The sequence below is a fragment of the Choloepus didactylus genome, chromosome 10 (genome assembly GCF_015220235.1).
Source record: "Choloepus didactylus isolate mChoDid1 chromosome 10, mChoDid1.pri, whole genome shotgun sequence".
NCBI classification, from domain to species: domain Eukaryota; kingdom Metazoa; phylum Chordata; class Mammalia; order Pilosa; family Megalonychidae; genus Choloepus; species Choloepus didactylus.
The window spans coordinates 86,166,105-86,186,570 of record NC_051316.1 but is presented as its reverse complement, the minus strand read 5'-3'; the positions used below and the strand labels follow the sequence as shown (position 1 = coordinate 86,186,570).

The 20,466-nt window shown below is 47.7% G+C and overlaps 1 protein-coding gene across 5 annotated transcripts in view; it reads left to right on the top strand.

Annotated features, from left to right (window-relative positions):
• Positions 1-19,676, top strand: part of PAX5 (paired box 5) — a 215,954-nt gene extending 196,278 nt beyond the window's left edge. For all 5 annotated transcript variants that reach the window (XM_037798682.1, XM_037798684.1, XM_037798683.1 and 2 more), the window contains exon 10: positions 13,163-19,676. In XM_037798682.1, coding sequence (XP_037654610.1) covers positions 13,163-13,239 — 77 coding nt within the window. In that variant the 3' untranslated portion in view covers positions 13,240-19,676. The remainder of the gene's footprint in view (positions 1-13,162) is intronic.
• The last annotated feature ends 790 nt before the right edge of the window (positions 19,677-20,466 follow it).

The following is a 20,466-nucleotide window of genomic DNA, read 5'->3' as shown; positions in this document are numbered from 1 at the left end:
ACCCCTACCTCACACCCTACACAAAAATTAACTCAAAGTGGATCAAAGACCTCAATGTAAAAGACAGTACCATAAAACTCCTGGAAGATAATGTAGGGAGACTTCTTTAAGACCTTGTATTAGGAGGTCACTTCCTAGACCTTATACCCAAAGCACAAGCAACAAAGGAAAAAATAGATAAATGGGAACTCCTCAAGCTTAGAAGTTTCTGTACCTCAAAAGAATTTGTCAAAAAGGTGAAGAGGCAGCCAACTCAATGAGAAAAAATTTTGGAAACCATGTATCTGACAAAAGACTGATATCTTGTATATATAAAGAAATTCTACAACTCAGTGACAGTAGTACAGACAGCCCAATTATAAAATGGGCAAAAGATATGAAGAGACAGTTCTCTGAAGGGGAAATACAAATGGCCAAAAAACACATGAAAAAAATGTTCAGCTTCACTAGCTATTAGAGAGATGCAAATTAAGACCACAATGAGATACCATCTCACACCAATTAGAATGGCTGCCATTAAACAAACAGGAAACTGCAAATGCTGGAGAGGATGTGGAGAAATTGGAACTCTTATTCATTGTTGGTGGGACTGTGTAATGATTCAGCCACTCTGGAAGTCAGTCTGGCAGTTCCTTGGAAAACTAGATATAGAGTTACCCTTCGATCCAGCAATTGCACTTCTCGGTATATACCCGGAAGATCGGAAAGCAGTGACACGAACAGATATCTGCACGCCAATGTTCATTAGCAGCATTATTTACAATTGCCAAGAGATGGAAACAACCCAAATGTCCTTCAACAGGTGAGTGGATAAATAAAATGTGGTGTATACACACAATGGAATACTATGCATCAGTAAAAAGAAACGATGTCGTGAAACGTATGACAACTTGGATAAACCTTGAAGACATAATGCTGAGCAAAATAAGCCAGGCACAAAAAGAAAAAAAATTATATGCTACCACTAATGTGAACATTGCTGGGGAGAGAATGCATGGGGTGTTGGGCTTCCCCACCTCGGTGGTTGCTGATGTGCTCACAGACATTGGGGACTGGTGGTTTGATGGACTGAGCCCTCAATCATGGGACTTGCCCTTGGGAAAACTGTTACTGCAAAGAAGAGGCTAGGCCTGCTTATAATTGTGCCTAAGAGTCTCCCCTTGAGTGCCTCTTTGTTGCTCAGATGTGGCCCTCTCTCTCTAGCTAAGCCAGCTTGGCATGTGAAATCACTGCCCTCCTCCCTACGTGGGGTCTGACACCCAGGGGAGTAAATACCCCTGGCAACGTGGAATATGACTCCCAGGGTGGAATCTGGATCTGGCGTCATGGGATGGAGAACATCTTCTTGACCAAAAGGGAGATGTGAAATGAAATGAAATAAGTTTCAGTGGCTGAGAGATTCCAAAAGAAGCTGAGAGGTCACTCTGGTGGGCACTCTTACGCACAATATAGACAACCCTTTTTAGTTTCTAGTGAATTGGAATGGCTAGCAGTAAATACCTGAAACTATCAAACTACAACCCAGAACCCTTGAATCTTGAAGATGATTGTATAAAAATGTAACTTATGAGGGGTGACAATGTGATTGGGAAAGCCATATGGACCACACTCCCTTTTGTCCAGTGTATGGATGGATGAGTAGAAAAATGGGGGGAGGGGGGAGATGTTGGGTAGCTTCAAACATGAGAAATGGCCTTTACCGTGCCCAAATCTGTAACCTGGTGAATCATAGTCTGATCGTCAACCAAGCTGGGGCTCTGTTGCCTGAGGTATAAAATGAGCTTAATCACCACTGACAGTTAGGTTTAAGCAGGAGCTGAGCGTGACGTTCTCATGAGGTCCATGGCAGTGATCCCACTTTCCTGAAGATGAGCAAGATGCCAAGCTCACCCTACCATAATCTTGCATATAAGTTCCAGGTCCATTCCCACCTCCCAGCTTGCCCCTTCCCCATAAGTGTCTTCAGGGCTTTAGCTGCTAGGTTCCCACTGAGCAGAGAGAGCTGGACTGATTATTCCTGCCCTCTGGGGAGGGTGCCAGGGGTGCGGAAACCTGTTCTGAGGCCCCTTGGTGCTTCTACTAGGTCAGTGGGAGTGTGTAAACAGGTGAGACCCTGCACACACGCACTCACGCACACACCCTCACACATGCTGCCAACACTCAGGCTGGCCTGCTGACGCCTCCTCCCTGGAAACACGGCCAAGGTGAGGGTCAGCAAAGCCACCTGATGAAGAAAAACAACTGGTTGCTTGCCTGCTCATTGGGAGAACTTCCCTCCTCACTGTGCCTTCTCCCCATGAGCTGCCTCTGGGGTGCCCAGGCACGGCCCAGCTGGGGTGGCTGTGACTCAGTTTCCCGCTCGGTGCCCCCCGGGCTGGTGAAGGGACTGCTGGGGCAGGCAGGGTTGGCAGGGCTGACGGTGGGAAGAAAGGCCACTGCAGTCAATTAGGATTAGAATGGGAGCACCGTGGCCATGTAAAGGGATTAGAGAGTGAGTGGGAGCCTGGAATGCCTGTGTCAAGAAGTAAATTGATGATAATGTGAATTAGAGAGGAAAAATGACAGCAGAAAGGACAAGTTTATTCTAGATGGGGGTCTAATGGGCAACAGGAAGACAGAGTGCTTTGTGAAGTGATGTTTTCATTTTCCATGGCAGATGCAAGCGTTTTTGATGTTGTTGCAGAGCCGGGACCTGGAGAGGGGCAGCTCGCTCGCTGGGGCCTGCCGGACAGTTTGGCAGAGAGATTAGGCTTTGAGACAGGAGTGACTCACAGCCAGAGAGCACAAGGTGGCGGGCAGGGCCGGGCCAGGCATCCACTGAGGAGCTTTGACTTCCATTTCTTTCCTGTTCCTTAGGGGCCCAATTGTGGGGCAGCCTGTGTGGTTTTCCAGAACTGTGGCTGTTTCTGCTCTTGTGCCTTGCCCAGGCCTGCAGGAATGCCCCCCCACACACACACACACCTCTCCCTGGCCCGCCTGTGGGCACAATGCAGGGCTACTATGGCAATGTCCCGTGGGTGACTGTCCTGACGCTGTCCCCATCCCAAGAAGAGAGAACAGAAGAAAGCAGGCGGGAGTCTCAGAGTCAGAGCCCCGGCTGGGGAGGTGCCTGAGGAGGCAGCAGGGAAAACCATCCCCGGGAGTACTTAGACCTGGGACTGGTGTCCGTGCCTTCTGGAGCAGCACAGGGAGTCATTGCCTGCTCCACAGCTGTCACTGCTGCCAGGACATGCTGCCTCTGAGGGGAGGGCTGTATGTGCTCGCCTGCTCACCAGGGCTGGGTTTAGAGGGGAAGCAGCACACACTGAAGTGCCTCCCCCGTCCCACCTAGTGGTTAAATACCAGCTGTATGACCTTGGGCATACGTGAATCTCTCTCTACTTCTGTTTCCTCATCTGTAAAATGGGGACAATAAAAGTGCTCACCTGATAAGATTGTGGTGGAAATTAAAAGAGTCAATGGATGTAAAGGGCTTAGAAAAGTGCCCGTTTGCAAAGTGCTTCACATCTCTGTCTCATGGTGCCCTCACGACATGCCCCTATGGTCAGTATTACCTCATTTTATAGAAGAGAAAACTGAGGCTTGGGGCAAGGGACATGAAGTCACTTGTTCAAGCTCACACAGCCGAGAAGAGGCCCATCTGGCAAATCCAAGTCCTTGGCTCCCTGGGAGAATGGCCAGTGTTGGTTTGGATGTGGGTGAGAATTTCAGAATAAATGAGCCACCTCACCTGGGGTATTAAGAACATGCTGTTCCCAGCCCAGCAGACACGTGGCCTGGTAAGGCCACCTGTTCAGATAAACGTGCCCCTCCTGCATCGAGCATGCAGGCTATGGAACTGTGCCATGGAGGAAAGAGCCCTGAGTTGGGACGGACCTGAATTCTGGCACCAAGGGCTCTGCAGCTTTGGGCTGGTAGCTTCGGTTGGGCCTCAGTTTCCCCACCTGTAAATGGAGGGGATTGGCTTAGCAGCTTTAACCATCTCTGGGTCTGAGACTCTGTGGGCTTCCCTGGGCCTGCCAGAACCCCTGATCTCCGGAGAGTAGTTTAGGCACGGAGAGCCGATCTCCTGGAGGCCTCTCCAAAGTGTGCCAAGAGAGCAGCCTGGACACAGTGGGAGGAACCCAGCACCGGGCATGTGGGCTCTCATGTGGCTCAACTGGGGTCTCACCCTTCTTTCACATGCACACATAATCCAGTCTCCCCACGTCCAAGCCCAGCACAGAGGCCACTTCCTCCAGGAAGCCTGCCCTGCCAGAACAAGCCTGCCTTCCCCAGAGCTGTTTTCCCAGAGCTCCCACCCACTTCTACCTTGTACTAGGACTTTGTGTGTTCTGTTCTGAACTCACTTAGGGTCTGTGTCAGGCTGATGTTTGCCCCATTATTGCCCAGCCCTGTACTCAACAGGGTCAGGAAATGGGCAATGAATGAATTAATTAGTGAATGAATGAATGAACAGGAGGCTTTGCAATGATTTGTTCACTTACTATTTGCCGAATGAATGAAGAGAAATGTGCATCCAGCTATTGTATATTTACTCAGCACACCCTGCTGAGTGTGGGCCACTTGCCGGGCTCCAGCCAAGAAGGGCAGAAGCCAGCCCCTGCCTTCGCCAGGCTCTCTGTCTAGGGATGGAGGAGGCACAGACAGACGCGATCTCGGCATGTGGCGCAGCCTGCTCTGGAGCGGAGCACTGAGCATGGGAGCTTCCCAGAGGAGATGACAGTGCGCTGGGACTTGAAAAAGCCATTGAAGTTTCATAGCAAAGGGGGTGAGGACGCAGGCAGAGGTGATCCAGGCCGAAAGCCCAGCCTCATGGGAAAAGGCCCAGAAGCATGGGGATATGATAAACTGTCCGCCCTCTAGGTCAGGGGTCAGCAAACGTTTTCTGCAGAGGACCAACTGGTAAGTCTTTTGGCTTAGTGGGCCAGATGGTTTCTTTTTTTTTTTTTTTTTTTTTTAATCATCATTTTATTGAGATATATTCACATACCACGCAGTCATACAAAACAAATTGTACTTTCGATTGTTTACAGTACCATTACATAGTTGTACATTCATCACCTAAATCAATCCCTGACACCTTCATTAGCACACACACAAAAATAACAAGAATAATAATTAGAGTGAAAAAGAGCAATTGAAGTAAAAAAGAACACTAGGTACCTTTGTCTGTTTGTTTGCTTCCCCTACTTTTCTACACATCGATCCATAAACTAGACAAAGTGGAGTTTGGTCCTTATGGCATTCCCAATCCCACTGTCACCCCTCATAAGCTACATTTTTATACAACTGTCTTCGAGATTCATGGGTTCTGGGTTGTAGTTTAATAGTTTCAGGTATCCACCACCAGCTACCCCCAATTCTTTAGAACCTAAAAAGGTTGTCTAAAGTGTGCGTAAGAGTGCCCACCAGAGTGATCTCTCGGCTCGTTTTGGAATCTCTCTGCCACTGAAGCTTATTTCATTTCCTTTCACATCCCCCTTTTGGTCAAGAAGATGTTCTCCATCCCACGATGCCGGGTCTACATTCCTCCCCGGGAGTCATATTCCATGTTGCCAGGGAGATTCACTTCCCTGGGTGTCTGATCCCACGTAGGGGGGAGGGCAGTGATTTCACCTTTCAAGTTGGCTTAGCCAGAGAGAGAGGGCCACATCTGAGCAACAAAGAGGCATTCAGGAGGAGACTCTTAGGCACAAATACAGGGAGGCCTAGCCTCTCCTTTGCAGCAACCGTCTTCCCAAGGGTGAAACTTATGGTAGAGGGCTCAACCCATCAAACCACCAGTCCCCTATGTCTGTGGTCATGTTAGCAACCATGGAGGTGGGGTAGGCGAATACCCCTGCATTCTCCACAGGCTCCTCAAGGGGGCACTACATCCTTTTTTATTTTTTGTTTTCTTTTTTTCCCCTGGTTGTCTTTTTTCTTTTTTTTTTTTTTTAACTTTCCCTTCTTTTTTCAAATCAGCTGTATGAAAAAAAAAGTTAAAAAGAAAACAAACATACAATAAAAGAACATTTCAAAGAGACCATAGCAAGGGAGTAAGAAAAAGACAACTAACCTAAGATAACTGCTTAACTTCCAACATGTTCCTACTTTACCCCAAGAAAGTTACATACTATAGCAACATTTCAGTGAACTTGTTCCTACTACATCCATCAGAAATTAACAGACCATAGTCATTTCTGGGCATCCCCAGAACGTTAAATAGCTTATCTGTTCTTCTTGGATTATTGTTCCCCCTTCCTTAATTGCTCTCTACTGCTAGATCCCCTACATTCTACATTATAAACCATTTGTTTTACATTTTTCAAAGTTCACATTAGTGGTAGCATATAATATTTCTCTTTTTGTGCCTGGCTTATTTCGCTCAGCATTATGTCTTCAAGGTTCATCCATGTTGTCATATGTTTCACCAGATCGTTCCTTCTTACTGCCGCGTAGTATTCCATCGTGTGTATATACCACATTTTATTTATCCACTCATCTGTTGATGGACATTTGGGTTGTTTCCATCTCTTGGCAATTGTGAATAATGCTGCTATGAACATTGGCGTGCAGATATCTGTTCGTGTCACTGCTTTCCGATCTTCCGGGTATATCCCGAGAAGTGCAATCGCTGGATCGAATGGTAGCTCTATCTCTAGTTTTCTAAGGAACTGCCAGACTGACTTCCAGAGTGGCTGAACCATTATACAGTCCCACCAACAATGAATAAGAGTTCCAATTTCTCCACATCCCCTCCAGCATTTGTAGTTTCCTGTTTGTTTAATGGCAGCCATTCTAACCGGTGTTAGATGGTATCTCATTGTGGTCTTAATTTGCATCTCTCTAATAGCTAGTGAAGCTGAACATTTTTTCATGTGTTTCTTGGCCATTTGTATTTCCTCTTCAGAGAACTGTCTTTTCATATCTTTTGCCCATTTTATAATTGGGCTGTCTGTACTATTGTCATTGAGTTGTAGGATTTCTTTGTATATGCAAGATATCAGTCTTTTGTCAGATACATGGTTTCCAAAAATTTTTTCCCATTGAGTTGGCTGCCTCTTTACCTTTTTGAGAAATTCCTTTGAGGTGCAGAAACTTCTAAGCTTGAGGAGTTCCCAGTTATCTATTTTCTCTTTTGTTGCTTGTGCTTTGGGTGTAAAGTCTAGGAAGTGGCCTCCTAATACAAGGTCTTGAAGATGTTTTCCTACATTATCTTCTAGGAGTTTAATGGTACTTTCTTTTATATTGAGATCTTTGGTCCATTTTGAGTTAATTTTTGTGTAGGGGGTGAGGTAGGGGTCCTCTTTCATTCTTTTGGATATGGATATCCAACTCTCCCAGCCCCATTTGTTGAAAAGACCATTATGGCTCAGTTCGGTGACTTTGGGGGCCTTATCAAAGATCAGTCGGCCATAGATCTGAGGGTCTATCTCTGAATTCTCAATTCGATTCCATTGATCTATATGTCTATCTTTGTGCCAGTACCATGCTGTTTTGGCAACTGTGGCTTTATAATAAGCTTCAAAGTCAGGGAGTGTAAGTCCACCCACTTCGTTTTTCTTTTTTAAAGTGTCTTTAGCAATTCGAGGCATCTTCCCTTTCCAAATAAATTTGATAACTAGCTTTTCCAAGTCTGCAAAGTAGGTTGTTGGAATTTGGATTGGGATTGCATTGAATCTGTAGATGAGTTTGGGTAGAATTGACATCTTAATGACATTTAGCCTTCCTATCCATGAACATGGAATATTTTTCCATCTTTTAAGGTCCCCTTCTATTTCTTTTAGTAGAGTTATGTAGTTTTCTTTGTATAGGTCTTTTACATCTTTGGTTAAGTTTATTCCTAGGTACTTGATTTTTTTAGTTGCTATTGAAAATGGTATCTTTTTCTTGAGTGTCTCTTCAGTTTGTTCATTTCTAGCATATAGAAACATTACTGACTTATGTGCATTAATCTTGTATCCCGCTACTTTGCTAAATTTGTTTATTAGCTCTAGTAGGTGTATCGTTGATTTCTCAGGGTTTTCTAGATATAAGATCATATCATCTGCAAACAATGACAGTTTTACTTCTTCTTTTCCAATTTGGATGCCTTTTATTTCTTTGTCTTGCCGGATTGCCCTGGCTAGCACTTCCAGCACAATGTTGAATAACAGTGGTGACAGTGGGCATCCTTGTCTTGTTCCTGATCTTAGAGGGAAGGCTTTCAGTCTCTCACCATTGAGTACTATGCTGGCTGTGGGTTTTTCATATATGCTCTTTATCATGTTGAGGAAGTTTCCTTCAATTCCTACCTTTTGAAGTGTTTTTATCAAAAACGGATGTTGGATTTTGTCAAATGCTTTTTCAGCATCTATTGAGATGATCAATTGATTTTTCCCTTTCGAGTTTTTAATGTGTTGTAATACATTGATTGTTTTTCTTATGTTGAACCATCCTTGCATGCCTGGAATGAACCCCACTTGGTCATGGTGTATGATTTTTTTAATGTGTCTTTGGATTCGATTTGCAAGTATTTTGTTGAGGATTTTTGCATCTATATTCATTAGGGAGATTGGCCGGTAGTTTTCCTTTTTGTAGCATCTTTGCCTGGTTTTGGTATTAGATTGATGTTAGCTTCATAAAATGAATTAGGTAGTGTTCCATTTTTTTCAATGTTTTGAAAGAGTTTGAGTAAGATTGGTGTCAGTTCTTTCTGGAAAGTTTGGTAGAATTCCCCTGTGAAGCCATCTGGCCCTGGGCATTTATTTGTGGGAAGATTTTTGATGACTGATTGGATCTCTTTGCTTGTGATGGGTTGGTTGAGGTCTTCTATTTCTTCTCTGGTCAGTCTACGTTGTTCATATGTTTCCAGGAAATTGTCCATTTCTTCTACATTATCCAGTTTGTTGCCATACAGTTGTTCATAATATCCTCTTATAATTTTTTTAATTTCTTCAGGATCTGCAGTTATGTCACCTTTTTCATTCATTATTTTGTTTATATGGGTCTTCTCTCTTTTTGATTTTGTCAGTCTAGCTAGGGGCTTGTCAATCTTGTTGATCTTCTCAAAGAACCAACTTTTGGTGATATTTATCCTTTCTATTGTTTTTTTGTTCTCTATGTCATTTATTTCTGCTTTAATCCTTGTTATTTCTTTTCTTGTACTTGGTTTAGGATTGGTTTGCTGTTCATTTTCTAGCTTCTTCAGTTGATCCATTAGTTCTTTGATTTTGGCTCTTTCTTCCTTTTTAATATATGCGTTTAGTGCTATAAATTTCCCCCTTAGCACTGCTTTTGCTGCATCCCATAGGTTTTGGTATGTTGTGTTCTCATTTTCATTCGTTTCTATATATTTAGCAATTTCTCTTGCTATTTCTTCTTTAACCCACTGATTGTTTAGGAGTGTGTTGTTTAACCTCCAGGTATTTGTGAATTTTCTAAGTCTCTGATGGTTATTGACTTCTAATTGTATTCCATTGTGGTCAGAGAATGTGCTTTGAATAATTTCAATCTTTTTAAATTTATTGAGGCTTGTTTTATGTCCCAGCATATGATCTATTCTGGAGAAAGTTCCGTGAGCACTAGAAAAGTATGTGTATCCTGTTGATTTGGGATGTAATGTCCTGTAGATGTCTGTTAAATCTAATTCATTTATCAGATTGTTTAGGTTTTCAGTTTCCTTATTGGTCTTCTGTCTGGTTGATCTATCTATAGGAGAGAGTGATGTGTTGAAGTCTCCCACAATTATTGTGGAAACATCAATTGCTTCCTTTAGTTTTGCCAAAGTTTCTCTCATGTATTTTGTGGCACCTTGATTGGGTGCATAGACATTTACGATTGTTATTTCTTCTTGCTGAATTGCCCCTTTTATTAGTATGTAGTGGCCTTCTTTGTCTCTCATAACATCCCTGCATTTGAAGTCTATTTTATCTGAGATTAATATTGCTACACCCGCTTTCTTTTGGCTGTAGCTTGCATGAAATATTTTTTTCCATCCTTTCACTTTCAGTTTCTTTGTGTCCCTGTGTCTAAGATGAGTCTCTTGTATGCAACATATTGATGGTTCATTTTTTTTGATCCATTCTGCGAATCTATATCTTTTAATTGGGGAGTTTAATCCATTTACATTCAACGTTAAAACCGTGAAGGCATTTCTTGAATCGGCCATCTTATCCTTTGGATTATGTTTGCCATATTTTTCCCTCTCTCTATTAATATCCTTTATTGTACCCATACCGAATCTCTTTAGTACTGAACCTTTCTCCAAGTCTCTCTGTCCTGTCTTTGTTTGTCTGTCTGTAGGGCTCCCTTTAGTATCTCCAGTAGGGCAGGTCTCTTGTTAGCAAATTCTCTCAGCATTTCTTTGTCTGTGAAAAATTTAAGCTCTCCCTCAAATTTGAAGGAGAGCTTTGCTGGATAAAGTATTCTTGGCTGGAAATTCCTCTCACTCAGAATTTTAAATATATCGTGCCACTGCCTTCTCGCCTCCATGGTGGCTGCTGAGTAGTCACTACTTAGTCTTATGCTGTTTCCTTTGTATGTGGTGAATTGCTTTTCTCTTGCTGCTTTCAGAACTTGCTCCTTCTCTTCTATGTTTGACAGTGTGATCAGTATATGTCTCGGAGTGGGTTTTTTTGGATTTATTCTATTTGGAGTTCGCTGAGCATTTATGATTTGTGTATTTATGTTGTTTAGAAGATTTGGGAAGTTTTCCCCAACAATTTCTTTGAATACTCTTCCTAGACCTTTACCCTTTTCTTCCCCTTCTGGGACACCAATGAGTCTTATATTCGGACGTTTCATATTATCTATCATATCCCTGAGGTCCATTTCGAGTTTTTCAATTTTTTTCCCCATTCTTTCTTTTATGTTTTCATTTTCCATTCTGTCATCTTCCAGGTCACTGATTCGTTGTTCAACTTCCTCTAGTCTTGTACTATGAGTGTCCAGAATCTTTTTAATTTGGTCAACAGTTTCTTTAATTTCCATAAGATCATCCATTTTTTTATTTAGTCTTGCAATGTCTTCTTTATGCTCTTCTAGGGTCTTCTTGATTTCCTTCATATCCCGTACTAGGGTCTCATTGTTCATCTTTAGTTCTTTGAGTAGCTGCTCTAGGTGTGTCTCTTCTGGTCTTTTGATTTGGGTGCTTGGGCTTGGGTTATCCATATCGTCTGGTTTTTTCATATGCTTTATAATTTTCTGTTGTTTTTGGCCTCGTGGCATTTGCTGACCTTGATAGGGTTCTTTTAGGGTTTGTAGACCAGTTGAAGTCCTTATCTCTAATTTATCAGATCTACAGCTTCGTGGAGTACACTTTCTCTAACTAACCAGCAGGTGGCGTCCACGAGCCACCTGTTCTCCACAAGCCAGATCTCCCCTGCTTAGCCTTTTTGGTGAGTGGGGGAGTGAGTCTTGTGGGGCCCAATTGGTGTCCCAAGCTTGCGTGTGTAGTTGGTGTTGCCTGCCCTGTATGTGGGGCGTGTTTCTGGGCAGTCGGGTAGGGGGGGTGGCCCTAACAATCAAATCTCCCTGATGATCCTAGAGTTTTAAAGCTACTGCAATAGTCTAATCCTTCAGTTCAGTCCTGCCACAGTTTGTCTCTGCCACTGACCCACAAGTCTTTGGTATTGGCGTATGGCTCCTGAGACTTGCAAGTGGGCCCCTCTTCCAGGCTGTGCACCCCGGGTCCTCTGTTGAGGGATGACTGTGCTATGTCGCAGGTGAGTGCCGTCCCCCCAGGGCAGTTCTGGGCTGCTGGGCTGTGTTGGGAGGCTCCCAGTCTGCTCAAATGATGGCTGAATGGGGCTCTGTTAATTCACACTGCTCCCCCTTCCCAGCTCTGGGACATTCAGCTGAGGTTGCAGGGAAGGCTAATGTCCACGCCCAGTTTTGTGGTGTGTGCCTGTTATTTGAAGCACTTCCGTCACACTGGGTTGTCTGGGGCAGCTCTGGGCTATGGGGCTGGCGATGGGCAGGAGTGTTTCCTGTCCACCAGGATGGTGGCTGTGAGCGGACACCCCCCTTTTCTTGGGAAGTTGTGTTGTTTAGTGAATTTTCTCAGCCACTGGATTATTGCCTTTTGTCTCAGAGCTCTCTTAGTTCTGCTCTTGACTTGACGTGCCCAAATTTCAATTCTTTGAAGCTTTCTGTATTGAGCTTCTTAGAGTAATTGTTTTAGAAAAAGCAAAAAGGATTTAAAAAAAAAAAAAAAAAACGGCCCTCCTCAGAGATCTAATGGGTTATTGAAATGCTAATAGACAAAGCAACCAGGGCCATTAAGGAAAAGTGCCCAGGGCAGAGAGATCAGCCTTGCTTCGGGATTTGCATATGCGCCTCAAGGCCTGATCTCCGCCCTTCCCCTTTCTGTGTTCACCAGAACTCCAAAAATCCTCTGCTTTTATTTTGGAGTTTTTCGTGTTGTTTTTTTTCTATGCCTGTCTCCTCTCTGCTGGGCTGGCTGCTCTCAGAGTCTCTGGTGTCTGGCCTCAGTCTATCTATGGTTGGAGTTTGAATCAGTAGAATGAGTTTCCGGTAAGAGCAGCCACTGCAATTCTCCCTTCTCCTTCCTGGAGCTGACAGCCCCTCCTCCCCCGGGACTGAGCCTGGCAGGGAGGGGCGCGGGTCCCCTGGCCGCAAAAACTTACAGATTTCGCTGATCTCAGCAGTTCCACGTTTTCATGAGTGTTGTATGAAGTATGCCCAAAGACAGATTGCTCTGTGGTGTCCAGTCCACGCAGTTCCTGGCTTTTTACCTACTTTCCTGGAGGAGTAACTAAAACATACAGCTCACCAGTCTGCCATCTTGCCCCGCCCCAGATGGTTTCTTTTGCAACAACTCAGCACTGCCCTTGCAGCAGGAAAGCAGCCCATGCATAAAGAAACGGGCTAGGCTGTGTTCCAGTAAAACTTTATTTACAAAAACAGGCGCGGGTGGGATTTGACCCGAGGCTCTGGTTTGCAGACCCCAGCTCTAGGTGAAGAGGCTTTGAGAGCTTGAGAGCAGGTGGCCCTGGGCAGATGTATAGTTGTCCCTGGTCAACTGGGACCTTGGTGAGAGAGGACCAGGGCCTGGACCAGGTGTGGGGGTTGGAGGGTAAAGAAGTGGGAGTTAACTGGTGGGAAGGAAGCCCCGGTGAGGGGCGAGGGCACCAGCTCGCCCTCCGACCTCGGCGCACTCTTCTCTCTCTTCCAGGCTCCCCCTACTATTACAGCGCCGCTGCCCGAGGGGCCGCCCCACCTGCTGCTGCCACTGCCTACGACCGTCACTGACCCTCGGAGCCAGGCAGGTGCCAAGCACTCATGACATGTATCATTGAAGGCGAGAGCCTCCCAGCCCCCACCGAACACAGCCAGAGGCTCCCAACAAGACTGTTCCCCAGCATCCCCCCACTGGCCTGAAACTCCCTCCCTCTCCTTTTCCTGCCAGGGACTCTAGTTCTGTGGCAGGGCTGTTGGATATCAGGATGTTTGTCCATTTCTAAGAGTCAGTCGATGCGATGCTCACAATGGCGACTGGGTCTCTGCAAACCAACACACCGTTCTGCCGACAACTGTAGCCCCCCACAACCTGCCAGCCCCCCAGCTGTCTCTGTCGCCCACCCGTCCTGCCCACCCCGGCTTGGGAAGGAAAGGTTGCTTTTGAGGCTTCCGCAGCACCCCTGTAAATACCTTCTTGCTTTTCCACGGGCCTGAGAGTCCAATAGAGCAGACTGCCCATCCCATTATGCATCCTGCACTCGTGGTGCATCACAGGACATCTTGGACCTGGGCGCAGAGCATCCCCTCTGCCCTGGGTGCCCCCATCAGGTGGGCTCGGAGCTGTCCTGGAGACCGAGGATGCCCACCTTGGGGCCCCACCCTCCTACTCACCTCTGCTCCCCTAAGGTCTCGCCTAGGAGTCACACCGGGCTGGCTGTGCTCCCAGCCCTCTCTGGGACCCTCCCCAGGAGGAATGCATTTTACAAAGATGCCCTGGCTTCCTGTCTCCCTCTCCCTGGGCCCAATGCCGTGCGAACATCTCCAGATCAAAGGACTCAAAGAGAACTGTCTGGGAGATTCCTCAGCTGCTGTCCTAAAGTAGAGACACTGTCCAAGGTGTCTGCTGCATTGCAGTCTGAGCATTAGGGCTGCATGGGACGCGGGGGATCCTCTGGTTCCAGCCAAGGAGGGGCCTGCGGCTCACCTGACTCCCTCCACCCTTGGAACCACTGAACTGAACTGGAAGTGTCTTCTGAGGTTGCTCAGGCTCAGATCACTTTGGACACCCACCATGGACATTTCAGCCATGTTCTGGGACCCCAGCAAGTGGATTCTGGGCAAGCCTGTCCCAGCCATTTAGACACTGACTAAAAGGACTTTCCCTTGCATGAAGGACCACAAACACCCTACAGCAGTCAGCCAGAACTTCCTGAGCACCCCCTCGGGGCTCCTTCCCGGTCCGCAGAGCTTAAGACGCAGCTGGGAGTGGAGGCAGTGGGTGGGGGGCAGATGCCTAACCTCTCCAAGCGGGTGCCCACCTATTAATCCAAGAGGCCATTTTGGTCTGGACCATGGCCTGGGGCCATGGGGGCTCAGAGAAGGAGCTTAGAGAACATTGAGGGCTGGAGGGGTCAGAAAAGGCACCTGGGAAGATTTGGGGGAGAAAGGGAGGCCTCCCGGGAGAGGGGGCAGGACAAGCAATGTGTCTGAGCTGCTTGTGTGTGAACTAGGGGTGGTTTTGAGATGGGAATGCCATGTGCCCCCATCCCTTCTCATTTCCTTGCACAGTCTCTCTTGCCCACTCAGAGCAGCCCAGTGGAGGTGCCATCCAAATCCAGGCTGAATTAACAATGACAGCTGACTCTGTAGTCACCTGTGACAGTAGCCCTGAGGTTTGCATATCACCAGGTCCTAGCATCAGTGTTGACAGAGAGCTGGAGCAAGGAGAGCCCAAACTTGGGGTTATCAGGCCTGGGGGGTCTTGTCCTGGTCCCACTTCTGCCTTGCCAGAGGACTCCAGACAAAGCCTTCCACTTCTCTGAGCCTCAGCTGCTGTGGGACAGCAGGGTCACCTGAAGAGTCACGTGATAGCTCTTTCCCTTCCTCCCAGGGAACTGGGGCTGTGACAGGGTTGTCCAGGAGAGACCCTCTAGTTGTGAGCAAGCCTAGGGGATGGGCAGCTGGCTCCTGCCAATATTTGGACCAAGTGGGAATCAGGAGCACGCAGGGAGATGGGAGTCAGAGGTCTTGAGGAAGGCCTCATCCATCTTCCTCAGGGGAAACCGAAGCCCAGCTTGGGGGCCCAGGGCCACACAGCAGGACAGAGCAGACCTCCTCTGACCATCACCAAGGGCTTTGACCCTGGCACCCCTGCAAGGTGGTGGGACAGAGGAAGAGACTGAAGCTCAGCCAGGTGATATCCCCACGCAATGAATGGCAGAGGTGGGGCTGGGAAGTGGGTCCCCTGACCCCTGGCACATGGGGATCCCTACCACCCCCATCCACCCACCTCCCATCCAAGGGGTGGAAAGTTGACAGTGAGCCAACCAGTGATGGTTCTGGGCCCACTGTCCCAGACTGGGTCCCATGGGGCTGTTAGAACTGCTAAGGAAGCTTATCACCCAGGCCAGAGATGGAGCTCGGTGGGCTCCCAGAGGGGCCCTGCCAGGCAAAGGAGGTAGCTGAGACCAGAGCCCACCTCCAGGAGCCGGGATGAACCAGCCTCTACCTGCCAGGCAGCCACCAAGCAAGGTAGGGAAGGCGTGTTTCCCAGCCCCTTGCTTCTGCAGGAAGTGGTGGGGTTGAGATCTGCGGCACCACCTTCTTGATCCTCTGTACCCTGCCCACCCCTCTTTCAGAACAATATTCCCCCTCGTCTTTGGATTCTGGTCCCTCCTTGTGGTTTCAGGCTGTTGGGAGCCGGGCAGCCCTGCCTGAACCCACTGCCTGAGGCACACCCCATCCTTCCTCAGCAAAGCCCAGCTGGCCCAGAGCAGCCTCCTCTACCCATTCAGCAACTCTTCTTGCCCGGCAGGGAGTCCCTCCATGTCTTTCCTCTCTCCCCGGAGGCTTTGCTGGTCCTCAGATTGGATGTGTATTTATTAGACACCCGCTCGATTCCTGGGTTGCCAGGCAAAAGCACAAGAGCACACAGATGCACATGCATGTTCTCACACACACGCCTGTTCTCACCAGTTCAAGGTTCCCACGCCACCCAGCAGAGCTGCCTGGGTGCTTGGTGAGGGGGTTTCAAAGGATACCAGCCTCTGAGTAGATGCCAGAGAATTCTGATAGAAAACACCAGTCTAGGGCTTTCACCAGCACCGCAGCAGGAGCCCAGGGGTTCCTCCAGGGGCCATCAGCCCTATGTTCCCTCTCTGAAAAAAGACAGTGTGCACTTTGTGAGAGTTTTTCATTCCATTAGGCTAGCTCCAACCTAGAAAAGTTTGATGACATATCAAACCTGACATCTCCTTCCCAGTGCAGCTTCGTTAGGGTTAGCCCTTTGTAACTGGTGGTTGTGTGGTGCTTTGCAACCTTCTACCATCCCGTGGGGGAAAGATCACGATTCTGGTGTTACAGATGGGGAAATGGAGATTCGAGGCTCACGTGGCAGGATAGAGGTGAGGTGAATTCTCAGATCCTCCATTCTCTCTCCACAGCATTGTACCCCTGTCGTAGGCGTGTTTGGCTTAGAGACACCCCCCTACCTCTCTAGAGACTCCCCCAGACCCACATGGAGGAAAGAAAGAGAGCCAGAGGCCGGCCGGAGGGACAGCCCTGAGGGCTGGTGGCTTTGCTGGTCCAATCTGATTCACATTCACACCAAAACCTGCAGTCTCAGCCCAGATGCACACCAACGGGTCTGGGGGTCCATCCAGACCCCTTCCTCCTGTGGCCTGAGGCTCAGAGGGAATTGGGGCTCATCCCAGGCTATGCCACGATCCCGGCCAGGGTCTGCATGGGATCCTAGATCTGACCCTTAGGGCCAGGGCTCTGGCGTCTCATGAGGCCCCTCACGCTTCTCTTTCCTTTGTCCTTCCCGCTGTGGAACAGACTCCAGGCCTGGCTGAGACAGGCAGGAGGGCCTGAGCCGGGACCCGGAGGAGTCCTCAGGCCCAGGAAACCCAGAGCAGGAGCTCCAGGGCCAGGAGCCAGCTGCTGGCAGGAGGAGATGGGTGGCCCCAGGCAGCTTGGCATACAGGGGTGAGGGCCCTGGAAGAGGGCCTGCCCTGCCACATGCTGTTCAAGTGGGAACATTTGTAAAGTCAGAACAATAGGCTTGTGGGCCATTGACCCACGGGCCCCCCAGCTTGTGACCCCTTGGTCACAAGACCCCCTTTCTTCTTCCCCTCCTTATCCTTCATTGTGGAGTTGGGAAAAAGGGAGCCCAAAGAGGTGAGAGATGAGCCTCAGGTTGCAGCAATCAGTGGCAGGAACAGGCAGCCCCAGGGCCTTGCCACCCACCCATCCCCAGCTGGGCTTTTGCAAACAGTTTGGGCTTCGAAGGAAGGGTGGACTAGAGCATCGGAAGGGGTGGGGATGGGGAAGCTATTGGCTTTTAAGGGAGGGAAATGCTGGGGCCTTTTTCTGGGTACAGGAAGAGCTCCAGATGTGGCCAGCAAGGCACTGAGGGGTGAAATCCCTTTATGAGAAGTCACACCCCAGAGCAACTGTCTTGTCTTGGGCATTCTGTAGCTCCAGCCACCCACTTCTGGATGACATTTCAGCTAGAATTTAGCTCTAAGCCGTGGGGAGCAAATCTTTAAAACAAACCAAGCACTCCCAACAAATACCTGGAACGAAGACAGATCTGAGCTACAGCTGCCCTGGAGGAGAGAGAGAAATCCAAGCCCCTAGACAGGCCAGGCCCGGGCTAGTTGGGAGGGTCGCACAGGACTCTGGGCTAGATCAGCTCCAGGACCACCGACCCCCAGCTCTGCTCGGAGGCCAGCTCTGCGTCCTTGGCCTTGTCACCGTCTTCCTAGGAAGGAGGCTGCCTCTGACGGTTTCCAGGCACGCACCTCAGTGCTCCTGGTGAATTTATTTCTCTAGTTCTTTTGGCCTCGGAGACATCCAAGGCAAGTTCATTTCTTAAAAGGTAACAAAATGCATGACTGGAAAGTCGGACAGTCAGGCCACGACTCCTAGCCCATGGCCTGCCCCACCTTATCCCCTGTTGTCCCCGTACCTCAGGATTCCCTCTTGCATATTCATGATGGAGCTGCACTTCCCCACTGTCAGCTCACTGTCGCACCTCCAGAGTGGCACGGAGGCCCAGAGGTGAGCCCCGGCCTGCCGCTCTCCTAACGCGCCCGCCTCTGGAACGGCTGCTCGCTGGGAGCAGGCAGGCACTGCACGTTTTTTATTCGCTGGTAACTCCTCGGCACTGGGGCCCTGCTCCTGGACGCCAGGAACAGAGGGCTCGTCGGGGCCACGTGACTGCCGTCCCAAGGTTTCATTCCCCGCGTTCCCAGGGGTCCTGTTTAGCCCATCTCCGCTTTGGGGGTAAACACAACCACCATTCAGTAAGTCTAGCTATTCTTCTGCCCGTGTCCTGGACCCCTGAGCAGTGCAAGGAGAAAATGTAGCTGATATCTATTTATTGAGGGCATCTCAGTGAGTTCTAAAATGGTGCTGGTCTCAGGTAAGGTATCTGGCCTGTGGGCAGGAGAGACAGAGCGTGGGAACCCCGCCCTCCAGCTTCTGGCACCTAGGAGGGAGGTAGGTCAGCAGCAGGGGAGGGGTGCATTGGGAGGTTTGCAGCGCCCCCCCCCAACAACCCTGGCCCACCTGCTGTGTGGGGTCTGCCAAGTCCATGGCCGTGGCCGCCAGGCTGCCCTTATCCCCCAAACCACCACGCTTGTGGCCACGTCCCTCGTCTTCTCCGAAAGCACCATTAAGAACAAGTGATTTTGAATGATTGATTTTGATTTACAAACTGTGCATTTCCCTTGGAATGGAAATTTTCAAGCATGAATACATTTTAATGAAACCATTTTATTGTATTTGAGGAAATGGAGAGTTGAACATTCCAACCAATCAATAGCTAATTAATTGCTATAAAGCTAAAAAGAAAATAAATGAATCCTGAGTCTATTTTAAATGCCCTACAAAACTCAGAGCCTCAGAATCTGGCCTCCCCCTCCATACGTGTGCACGTGAGTGCACGTATACTCACGCGCACACGCACGTTCACTCACTCATCTACACCTCAGACATACTTCAAACTCAGAAAACGCTGAGTCTCCTCAAGCCGATTCTTGCCTGCTCTCCTCGCCTTTGGTCAGAGAAGGTGAGCAGACCTGGCAGTAGCCCGTCCTGGGGCTCAGGAAGAGACAGCCCATCCCCTGACCCCAAGCCGCCAGCAGCCGCCGCAGTTGGGTTGAGGATGGAAAGCTGCCTCTGGGTTTGCCCTGACTCCTGCTGGAAGATGCTGCCCTGGTTTTTCACCCTCTAGTGGCCTTTGGACATTGAGTATTTGTAGAAATGCAGATTACATTGCAAATGGAGCTCTTTGCCAGGAAGACACATGGATTTTGCTTTTCATCCTTTGAGACAGTTGACTCTGTCTTAGGGACTGACCTTCCAGCATCAAAGAAATACATATCTATTGTACCCACCAAAGTTTGTGATGCCTGCCTAGATGCTTACTTGTAAAAAAAAAAAAAGTACAAAAAAACAATTAAAAAAACACCACAATTGAATTGCCTTTGAAAGTGGGAGATGATCTGTCTCCAACAGATTGAAAAACAAAATGCTTCTTAAAAATGTGTATGTTTTGTATTCTTTTTTTCTAGTAGAAAATAACTGACTTGAAATATTGGTGGCTTTTTTTTTCTTAGTGGCGTGTGTTGCTTTTGTGTGTAATAATATTTGAATGTAATTACAGCAGTGCCAATTTGCCAAAGATGTTGGACATATTTTTCTTTTGTGGGGAGGAGGGCAGGGGCTGGGGGAGGGACTTGGGAGGAAACAGGGGTGGGAATTTCTTTTGATTTTTTAACTTTTTTTTTTCCTGTCAAACCTGGAATTTGTGGTTTTATTCTAAATTAAATGGTTGACTGCAACACCTTTATTTTAGATTAGTTGGAGAAACATGCAATAAGATTGGCGTAGTTTCAATATCTGTGTGTCTTTTCATGAGTGACTGTTACTTGTGAAGAATTGATTTTATGTAACCTTTATGTGAGATAATTATTTGTAAATATTTGCCATAATTTTATTGGTTCCTAAAATAAAAGTAATTTTTTAAGTTCAGAAAAATAATTTGATCTCATGTGAGTTTTACTAATTCATAAATGGTCTTTGCTGGCACCTTTGACAAAACCACATAGGGTTGTAGGGAATTTTATTGGCTCTTGTTCTAGTTTGCTAATGCTGCCAGAATGCAAAACACCAGAAATGGATTGGCTTATACTGAAAGGGGATTTATTTGGTTACACAGTTACAGTCTTAAGGCCATAAAGTGTCCAAGGTAACACATCAGCAATCCGGTACCTTCACTGAAGGATGGTC